The sequence below is a fragment of the Opisthorchis viverrini genome (genome assembly GCF_000715545.1).
Source record: "Opisthorchis viverrini unplaced genomic scaffold opera_v5_6, whole genome shotgun sequence".
NCBI lineage: Eukaryota > Metazoa > Platyhelminthes > Trematoda > Opisthorchiida > Opisthorchiidae > Opisthorchis > Opisthorchis viverrini.
In genome coordinates this window covers 3,847,689-3,859,160 of record NW_008751662.1, presented here as the reverse complement: position 1 = coordinate 3,859,160, position 11,472 = coordinate 3,847,689, and the positions used below count along the sequence as shown (strand labels likewise).

The 11,472-nt window shown below is 44.0% G+C and overlaps 1 protein-coding gene across 1 annotated transcript in view; it reads left to right on the top strand.

Annotated features, from left to right (window-relative positions):
- Nucleotides 1–747: 747 nt before the first annotated feature.
- The window catches only part of T265_00663 (hypothetical protein), a gene marked incomplete at both ends in the record, with an annotated part of 16,008 nt that continues 5,283 nt past the window's right edge, over nt 748–11,472 (top strand). Inside the window, 4 exons of the mRNA XM_009164491.1 lie at nt 748–869; nt 3,869–4,230; nt 6,387–6,686; nt 7,708–7,806. Of these exons, the coding sequence (XP_009162755.1) occupies nt 748–869; nt 3,869–4,230; nt 6,387–6,686; nt 7,708–7,806 (883 nt within the window). The remainder of the gene's footprint in view (nt 870–3,868; nt 4,231–6,386; nt 6,687–7,707; nt 7,807–11,472) is intronic.

Below are 11,472 nucleotides of genomic sequence, written 5' to 3'. Positions count from 1 at the left end.
ACCCCAGCATATCCAGCTGCCTCTGTACCACCAGAGGTGCGCAGCCGCAATCTGGAAGAGAGCAAGGGGCAATCAGGTTGATCACAGTACTTGCACTCGCGTCCTTGTTTCTGGCAGACAACGTGCATCAATGTAGATGGAATCCAGCGTACGCGGAAGAGCCACCTGTTGACCTGCTTGCTTCAGTTGGGAACATTGAAGGTGGCTAATTAGACAGATTTTGGGGTTTAAAAACAGACTTCGAAGTGCTTACAGTTGTGGCTGGACTCAGGCGTACAGAAGCTGCAACTGAGTGTGATGCAGGGCGAGCAAACCGGTCAGTCTTAGAGCCGGGACCCGCGGAGAAAGTATTCAAATTCGGGCAGCGAGGGGTGAAAGACCGAAAACGTGAAAGTGTAAGAAGTCGCGTCAGCAGTGGCATGTTTTCGCTTACCTGCCCTACTGTATGCAGCAAGTAGGGCTGGTGGTACCACGCGACGGCCGATGTGGCATGACAGTGTTAGTCGTGAATGTCATGGTTGTACGAGGGCTAGGATACTGCCAGGGCACCCACACCTAGACATGAGGACGTTTAGGGTCCTCAGCCAAAGTATTAGACCCAAAAGCCCAACCACATGGCAGAGGCGTTGGGCTGAAAATGCAAGTACGTCACCATTTCTACTGAACACGTCGATACTTATGTTCTGAACCCAACTTGGAAGGCCAGAAGACTGTGTTCGTCGGACCTCCACCCATGGACCAACCTGTATGAGAGACTGTGAGTGTCGCGCGGACACCCCCCACTATAGCTCAATGGGTCGCCGAGTTACACAAACCGCCACACCAGTCTCTATGTGGCGGGCTGCACCTCGTACTGCACTAAACCATGAGTGATGGTTCAAAGTAGTCAACAAGGAGGAAAGGGCATCAGTAGACTCCTGCGTGTGTATTGTCTGTCGCGATGGGTAATCATGATGTGGAGCTCTTAACCGGTCTGGTTGGTGGGGCCTTCTCTGGCATAGCTCAGTGCGTAGGTTGATGGGGGTGTTTTATAATGAAGAGCAACCCAGGGAGGGAATACACCTACCTGGTGGATTATGGGGGTATGCATGTTTTCTGTTCCCCTTGGATAGACCTCAGCAAAACATTAAATATGAACCTGCAGTATTTGACGAGAAACTAGTGTTTTGATCCAGTTTATCGGAGCCGAGGTTCATCGAGTTCATCAAACTATCGATGCAATACAATTCCAATTGGATTATTTTGGTTTAGTGAAAGAGGAAAGCATAATTTGTCTAATGTTCCGAAGCAGCACGAAGGTGGGCTCGTTCAGGTTAACTTGTGTACCAAATGTAGAATCGTTCTCGTACTGATACTACTTTACTCAACTGAGATGCATTTATTGGGCGTGCGTATGAGGCTTACCCGGTTCACTTTTGTTCTTTGCTTAAAACCGGTGTGTATTTCATGATTTGCATCTCCTTTTATGTGGACAAGCAAGGTGAACGAAAATCAGGTAGGGTCCTGTTCTTGAACATCGCCACACTTACGTCCATTTAATAGTCATTGTTTGGTTGACTCCTCGCTACTTTTGACTCATTTGGCCGCCATGTTTTATGTCGCTGTCTCACAAGTGGGCGCAATTCCACGATCCTCACTTTTCTGCTCATCATACTCTAACATCTGTCGACGTGTGTTTATTGCCAAAATTGTTGATCGACATGGTGGTGCTCTATCGCCATTTCAAAGCGTCGCAATTGAAGTAACTATAAAGGACTCGTTCAACTGTCTACTGCGTCAGAAATCGGGTTACTTCCCACCCTCTATATCGCCACCTTAGAGCACGCCTATGGTATTGTACAGCTTTACTTGGAGCTTACCAAAACCCCGACTACTTCCGGGATGCGCCTTATATCGTTCAGGTTTTACTTCAAGATTAGGCTTATGCACCACCCAGTCTAGCCCCGGTAGCTCAAACCATGTAACCCAGCTATACCTGTTTGTGTATCATCATCATCATCATCATCATCATCATCATCATCATCATCATCATCGACAGCATGACATCAGTGTTCAACACTGATGCTTCACTGCCGTTTGTGTATATTCTCTGGAATTACTGCTGACGAAATGAGCACTCGATTAGAAGGGACCTGCATGGTTATCCTTCAAAGTAGATACTTGATGCCAGTCTGTCTTTGAAGGGCAGATTGTGCCATTCCTTAGTGCAGTTAGTTCTTTTTTATGCAGGTGTGAAAATTGGCTTTTTTGTGAGAAAAAATATGACTACTTATATTCGACCATTGACGTCTTCAGACCATTGCAAATGTGTGGTGAGTGCACCGTATCTACAATTCTCTCATAAGCCGTATGATATTTGACGTACCGTTACCAGATGTTCAATTGACAGTTTGATACGACTCCAGTGAATGCATTTTCTCAGTCATGTCTTATGCACGTTCGAAAGCCTAGATGGGTCCTATTTTGCCCATTGGGATTGCGATAGGAAAGTGCAACAGTTGACAGGTACAAACGAAATATACAATACTTAACATGGTATTCGTCACAGTCTTCTGTATCGTTTGTTCGGGTCTAGGTATCACTGAACCGAGTGGCTGGGGATCCTCACAAATACGGCTGCATCATGGAATGATTGGCGCTGTTTATTTACTCATTCACCTTCAGTTTTCATGTTCACTGTCAACTTTGTCTCTATTAGTTGGTGACTAGAGACCTTGTTGTTGTTGTACATGGTTCACAGTTGAAAAAGGACGATGTTGCAGACGAAAGGATTGCAGCCAAGCTTCGGTTTTATTATGAAGACTGAATAATATCTCTGGAAGCTAAACAATGATTCGTAATCGCATAGCGCTGAGGCTGTTTCTGGGTTATTTTCAGCGACTTGGCAAGAGTTGCAGCCAGTAAGGTCAAGTAATAGTCTAACCGGCTACTGTGTGGATGAATAAGGTTGAGGACATCATGAAAAAACTGACTACGGCGTTGATCTACTGATATTACTTGAAAGAGGCAATCACAGGTGAGGAATCCAATTTCTACAGAGCTTCATCATTAATCTATCCGGATTCCTTGTAATCGATGGTCATCATATGGTGGAAATCAACAGTCGCTAGGGATTGTACGCGCGAAGGCCGAAGCTTGTCAGCGGCATTGTCCTAGGTTGCACGTTCTGATATTAGCTGGTAAAATGTGTGCGGAAGGATCTGAACCAGTTAATCCAGCTTTGTAAGGTGACTGAGATGGGACAGACTAGAGATATTTTGAAAATGTGAAGCCAATTGGGACGGTGCTGAGCAGCATCCTGGTCAGATGTGTTGTGATTACAACTGTTTCAAGACTAAATTGTCACTAGTCGGTAAGGAAAAATAAATCGTTAAGTTATGGTATCTTTTCGGTGCCTAACTGCTATGCCACTCGAAGGAACCACGAGGGTTGGGCTACTGCCAGGTTGCCCAAGCCTAGACAGAGGAAATCGAGAGGCAGAGGTCGGGTTCGAACCACGGACCTCCCGGTCAGCTAATTCGCGCTCTAAGCACCGAGCTATCTCAGCTTTATATGTCGTGAAATCAAGTACATGAGCTGAAATAGAAAACCAGAGACATTAACGTTACTTAAGGTGAATACGATTGTGTAGTGAAAAGATGTGTACTGAAGGCACTTTGGGGGAGTGTTAGGAAAGGACGTCCACTTCCCGTTTGTAACCTAAGTTTGTTCGAACGGCTTTCTCAACGGTTAAAAACTTGGTTTAACTTAGTTTTAACTTCGCTTTCATCTGGTGACTTTTTTGACAAGGTCAGAAGGATTTTAGACGGGGTTAAAATTGGGGGTCGTGGGGTGGTTTTACTTTACTTTTCTTGATTCTCTTTTTCAGCCCACCAATGTCCTCTGTTCACATTAACGTCACAGACTCATTACCTCGTTCGGTTTGTACGAAAATGCTCACTTGTTCACAACCTTGTCATCCTGGTTCGATGCATCGCATCCTATCTGCAGCGGAGAAACGAAGCCGCTACTTTCGCCGACTGTTGAAGTTCAAGCACATGGATTTTGAGTACGCTTTTTGGCAGATGGCCCAACTAATTTTTACTCCACAACGCCTGTTCCGGAATTTCCAATACCGTAATTGTATGTCTTTCATTTGGCAGCAGGCGATTTATTGTCTTGTAGGTTCCAGACGCCAGTGGGCTCGTGACGACCCAGCATTCCTCGTTTTGGTTTTCACTATGTTCCTTGGTAAGATGATGTAAATGTTCTTTGTGTTCCTGTAGTTGGTTGTGAGGGAGCTTGAAGACCACAATAGGTCTTCCCACTGATGCCGTCCCTGCAGATACGATTCTTTGAAATTGTATTTCACCTTTGTTTTGAACTCGTGGCACGTTGCTCCTGATCGCTTTATCTTTCATTCATTACCAGGGTACTCTTGTCACTATTTTGACGGCAGTGTACCCCCCCCCGCCCCTAACTACTGAGTACCTGACGTCGATGTTTCTTTGAAATCCATATACATGGCTAAATTGCTTGAACTGGAAATCTGATGGGGTCACTTGCAGAATGATGTACAGCACACAGACTACCCAGAGTCCCCTCCATGCACCTTTGATAATTTTTTTGGTCTGATTAGTGTGGGATGATTGCCTAATTTCAACAGGCGACCTACCGCCTCTTTTGCCCGGTTTGCGGGTAGTTGGGTAGGCATAGCCAGCGGGATCTGAGACAGTCAGCCCTCTGCTTAAAATCAGTTCTCTTCACGCGGCAAGCTGATTGCGTCATATCTTGAAGGTGAATTCTAACTTCTGAGGTTCGATTCGAACGAAGCCGTTATCCGGCTGACTACAACCTCGGAGCATGTTACTTATACCAGGAAAATTTTCTTGAACATCTCCACAGGGTCTTGTACTAGCCCGTGCGTTTTTTATCAGGTGGAAGAATGTTGGTTATGGCTTTGAGTATGGGGGCCTCCACCAAGTCTCCAGTTCCCGGCCGTTCTGACCTACATACGACTTTGAAAATTAAACCACAACCGAATTGACATTCAAGTTGCGGACTTTTGCTCTCATATTCAAGAGACCAGCCTTACGTAACTCAGCAAACTTTGCGCATGTCATCTTTAAAACCATCCTCTGTGGTTCTGGTAAATTCTCGATGACTGCTGGGTAAACAACACTGATGCTGCTTTTTTACTTATGATTTGCTGGTACTGGACCTCCTGCCTGTTTGTACTGTTTTCCTGTCATCCCATTGGAACGACATAGTGTTCAGCTTGATTCAGGCAAGCCATATGCATCTTGCTTCTAACTGCCAGTGCGTCACTGACTCTACTGCATGAGGCCAAGCTACGACAAATTGGTGGTTCTTTCAACGTACGATACCAAGTATAAGGTTGACGCGAATTCATTCATGGGTTTATTTGCATCTTATGTGGGTCTCGCTCCAAGTGGGCGTCTATTTATACAAATTATTGGTCCCTCGGAATAGCCGAAAAATGCGAATTAGTGTTGGCTGGTTTATTTTGGTTTGTTAATTTGAGTTTGCATACTTTTCTTTTTAGCCGTGCTGTAGTGTATCGTAACGATTAGTTGTATGATCCTGTCTAGAATGATGTATCTCAAGCCATGAATCAAGCCCCCTTTTAGGGAGAAAACTCGAGGTGAACTTCCATAGTACACTTATGGGATTCACCCTAGGCCCGGAATCAGCTTCATACCTACCACATTATTCGTTGGGATGGGACTGATGGATTAAAGTTTGGAGGTTTCTTCTTAACTACTTTTAACTTTCCATTTTGATCATCAAAAAATGCATTTAACTGGTGACATTCCTCTCATGAATGTCCCCGTTTTATCTATTGAGCATCACCAATGTTGTATGTAGGCTCGCCTAACAGCTCAATGCAGAAATAGTCAAGTTTAGTAGTCTTCATACGTGCATCACATTTACTTATCCATCGGACTGAATATTTGTGTCGCTGAGGGGTTTACAGCTTTCGGGCGCAGCAGAACAGGCATTTTGAGTGCCAAAGACCCTTTATTGTGCATTTGTAATTAGTTCTTCCGTAGTGACTACAGTCAACTTTGCTCGGCTCCCCAGGTCGCATTTCGATGTGCTGGAACTCGATATCGTCGAATGTGTAGGAGGCAGTTTTTTAACACTAGCGTTGGAGATTATTTTAACCGCAAATTTTAAGTGTACCGTGCTACAAATCACCAATCAGTCAAGTTGCATTACGCCATTCGGTTCTTTCCATTTTTGATGTTTATGTAAGATGATAGTAAACCGTTTCCCTCCATTTTACTTGGCTTTATAGTTTTCAAACCCCGTAACTGCTAACCGAACCGAGTCAGGAGTGTTTTAAATGATTCCTGTCACTTTATTGGTTTCCATCTCCCTAGTATCCAGCATCATTTTCGCGACTTTCACTCTCCACACTCTTGAACTCCGCATCAAGTTTGTATTGTGGGTGGCTTTCTTTGACTTCTTCGCGATGGCACTGCTGGCTGCCACTTTCTTCTGGATTGTCACCAATCGAATACTGATTGATCGATCGGGGCGGTTCTCTTCGGACTTACTTTCGGAAGTTCCTGACACACAGTCCAACCAGGATGTTGAATGGGCGTATGCTTTCGATATTCACTTAAACGCGGTCTTTCCAGCAGCGCTCGTCTATCTTCTTCAATTACCACTGTTCTACTGTAAGTCTTACGGGTGGCAATGCAACCCCCCTTGAACGATGCATTCAGTTGTTTTGAGTCAAGTTATCTTAATTCCCGCGTTCTCATCATCTGAAGGTATTCTTGGGACCACAGGTTGTTCACGCAGCACGTTCAAACGCTTCAAAGACAAGCCAGTCTATCATTTCAGTTTAAAGTTGGTGACCAACTGGCACGAGTTTTACTGATAGTCTGTGTGTAGTAATGTGTTACACAACTACATTCTCATTGATCCAATCTTCATAACGTCGTTTTTGCAGCATTATGCCTGTTGCATCTTAAATTTGATCACTTGCAGACCTATGTGCAGTTAGAGACCTTGTACCAAGATACAGTCATCATCATCATCAAAGAGAGCAACACCAGTGTTGACACCAATGCCTCATTGCCGTACAATCATAAGGTTCGTCTAATCATATTTAAAGCCCTAAAGTGAAATGAAGAGAAAAAGAGTGGGTGAAGCAGGGGACCTACTGTTGACACATGTCAAGAATTCTGAGGTGCTTACATCTCCTAACACTCAATCGGACAATTTGGAAAGAAACTGACAGCACGAACGCCAGTGACTTCGATTAGCCGCCATTTCTTGCAACTTCTCGAGTCAAGCACAGGTGGAGTCACGGTTACCCCATCCTGGGAATCGTACAACACCCAAACTCTTCGTGATCTCTTTTACGCCCTTCTGCCAAGACATGCGTTGTCCACCTTGCGGTTTGCGCCGCTCTGAAAGAGGCACGGAGAACAACAATCGATACAGTGGTTGCACCTTTCACAGTTCCTTTTTCACCAGCCATAAGTGCTAGATATCGAGGTGACTGCTCACTCAGGGTATAATAGATGTAGGCTCAAGCACTGTTGACTACGTCCGCAAAAAGTTCATTCCCCGCCCAAATGTAGGGCATAGTAAGAATTCTAGTATTCGCTTACGCTATAGATTCGTGTACGAAGTTATATGAATTGATTTCAAGGCGCTTTCCTCCACTTTATTTTTCCTTATATTCAGTCATCTTATCTGACGGGCTTGCAGGACGCTTCGTTGGGAATACTTGCTGGCTAATCGCCGCGCTGTACTACAACTACATCACTTTCCTGGGTTACAGTGGTACGTGTTTTTCCAAACATCAAACAGCTATAGTGTCATTTAGATCTGTGTGTACTTGTTTCCTTGTAGAGGGCGTAAAAAAGAACAATGTTCGCGACATGTTTGAGTTCAGCTACTTCACTACGGTTTCTGATGCGATTCGTGAGATTTTTCATCACCTTATACAGCCGTACTTGCAAGGGAAAGGTATTAATAGAAGAGACGTCCAAGCGGCAGTATCGGCAACAGATCTGGTTGCATTTCAGTCATGCATGCTTCTTTATGTGTCCGGTACAGAGAAAGTTTTCACATAGACATTGAGCTTTATTTTGTTGAGACAAGTGGGAGTGCTAGACAACACCTGTTCGTTATTTAGATCTGACAAGCACTGTGCCTAGCCTCCACGCCACCCGATGTTAGCACGATGGCTTGTATACTATCCAAGATGCAGAGGTTGCTTTCGAACCACGGGCGTTCCGGTCAGCAAGTTTGCGCCTTAACGAGTACTGTTCTGCGGTTCTTAAAATACGAAGGCTTATTGTTCAACATTGGGTCATTCTAATAGTCTTATACGAGTCAGGCTTTTGAGCCGGAATCTTTGATTAATGGCACTCCCAAGTCCTTCCAGTGTTAGTTTCATCGGTGACAAACACAAGTCAAAATAATCGAATAATGCAGCTATCGTTTCATAGTGTTCGTGACTGGGTTGATTTCGATTGTCACATACGGAATACACGGTTCGATCTCACCGCAGTACAGCCCCTTTAATCCCTTCTTGTGATTTAGGGCACCCGTCAGTAGATCCACACTTTGATCATGATTAGGACATCTCGAAAAGTGACTTTCCTTGCACTGTCGCTCTCGTCTACAAATCCACTTTCGGTTTTCTAACTCTACTGTAGATTTACGCCTTCCAGAGTTTCGGCTATGTTTGCTGTTTAGATATTTCATCCATAGACCTGTTTAATTTTCTAGAAACTTGAAAATGAATGGCACGCGCGATATCCAGACTAAGTAGTCTTTGTTGCGTTTATGCTACGAGTTACGAAGCTCAAACATTTCACAATAACCTAAACAGGTTCCGTGCGTTCCAGCTAATCTCTCAGTTCCCCGGTTCAAATAACTCATGACGATTAAGTACTTGTAATCGGTTTGTCAGTCACCATAGAATTTTGTACTGACTATCATGCTCCCCGGCTTTTGCTCGTTCTCCTCGCTCATCTACTATTAGGCTATTTTTCCGATTTGACGGGGAGAGATATTCTGGCAACAGGCGTCTATTAGATTTAATTTACTTATTTGGCAAAGTATATTGCTAAAAATTTGTGATCATGGTGTGCATTTATTTGAAAAATATCAAGAATGCGCGATGCGCCAACTTGTGTTCGTCTTACGTATCCCCGGGCCATGCTCATAATCTAGTACCGTGCCTGATTAATTCATTGAGTTGCATGTTCCACGTGACTATTACTAGTAGTTTCCTGCATGCACTAGACGTTGAAGAAACGCCTACATGCTGAAGTAACACATGACCTTGACAGAAACTTTGTATGAAGAAGTTCGTGACTAACGACCGGACGATTTGTTTACTTCATGTTACCTATTTCTTCTGTGATCGCCATACTGTACTGCTTCGAGTTGTAATGAAAATGGTTGGTTATTTCCAGAGCATTGTTACGATTAATTGTTTTTGTCTGAGCTACTGAATGCAGATGAAGAAACTTGTCTGGTGTGAATGCATGTGAACTTTTAGACAGTTCCGAACCATCTTTTTATACAAACAATACTGATTTGTTTTATAACCGATTATGATTGCTTAGGGGCCTGAATTTGATCACTTGGTTTTTATTTGTTGAGTGACATCTTTCTATCACTAAATGTTAACTTTTTTGCTAAAAGGGTAACTAACGGCCTTCGAAAGTTCGTCTGTAGGTGCCACTGTCAGAGCTCGGATGGCTTTGCATTGACTGCCTCCGTACATTGCCATTAGCAAAGTTTGAAGATGGGTATCACATGTTTGTTGAAATGTGTTGAGTAGGTTTGGGGGTGGTTGGGGCGATAGAAATGTGTTCTATACACTGAAAAGTTATGTCGGTTAGTGTGTATCTCCTCTCGTCGCAGAAGGTTTGCAAGTTGTTTAAAAAATCTTCGTTCTCATCTCAAATGCTTACAGGCCTGCTCAGTCAGTGAATTGCAACCGTTTTGGAATAAGTACGCACTCATAAGCCGAGATGACTCAGTGGCCAAGACGCGGACTTACTGACCAGAGGGCTTGTGGTTCGCACACAACCGCGGCATCTCGGCTAGTCCTACCTAGGGTTGGACAACCTGGCAGTGTGTTAGACCTAATGCTTCCTTCGGGTGGCATCGTTGCTAGGCACCGAGAGAGTGCTACAGCTGCATGTATGCACTCATGTCTTCCTTGTTGACCGTTGTTTTGTTGTTGTTTATATATTGGTGCTCCAGATGTCATTGTACTCTGTCCAAAGTGTGTGACAGCTGTGGTAATATGTCGTCTGCCGTGTTTGACAACGAATACCATTCAATCACTCTTTACATGACAGTATTACCTCATTTCCCACTTGACAGACTACTGTGCTGATTGATAAACCAATAGCTACTGTGAACAACTTTGGTATCCACCCCTTACTCTGATACATTACAGGGGAACAGGAGGGTCACACCACATCGTCCTGAGGCTGTTTGGTAGGGAAGGGAACGCGTTTACACCGCTTCGAATTGTCGAATAAGTTAGGCTTTCGTTGATTACGTTTCCAACGCGTTACCGGGACCAGTACGTGTGAGACGGATGCAACAATAAGGCGACAACCACCGCTTTTCGGAATGCGGGAATCTCGCACTTTCTCTGAATGGCTGCCGGCTTTATATTTATAACATGGAATCCATTCACTAGATTAACCAGTTTCAGTAGCTAATATTCGTGCATATAACACTATGTTGCATTACTACGGAAGAATTGTTTTGTTTTTTTCTTAACCATTTACACACATAGTAAGACTCCGCAGCAGCATACTTCTCTGCAACGGTCACCCATCAGAAGATAGCCACCTTGATACAATCAAGTCACTATTGTCACAATAAATTCCCCGATTTATTGTCGGAATAGATAGAGCAGATTTGGTTCCACAAGTAAATACGACCATAACTTTTTCAATCAGCTACATGCAAACCTACGGATAAGCTCCTGGTACACAGTGCCCACTCTAGTACGACCGTTGTCCATTAATCCCAACCTTAATCGCTGTTGAAAGGCTTCACTGGAGGATAATGGCCTCTTGCTTGAAAGACAATGAGCGGAAAAAGTTTAAGAACCACCACTCAAAGTCTGAATTAGCTGTTTGGGGAGCCTTTTGGCCACCAAACTATCAGAAAAATGTACAATACGCTGCTGAAGCTAAAACAGTTTGTTCCGATGTTATTTCTTACGTAGACTTGGCCGCATCGCTTTTAAACCCCTCTTCGGACGGCACTAGATCCAAGTGCGGCTGCAGAGCAAACTTGTTGATGTCGGACATGCAGTAGATGGTGTTCCACATCGTCATGTTAGATTGTGCTTTCCCCTCGCAGGCTTAGATTTGATTCCTGCCTCAACCCAACAGGATGATATATATATATATATATATATATATATATATATATATATAGAGAGGGGTGTGTTGTTTTTGA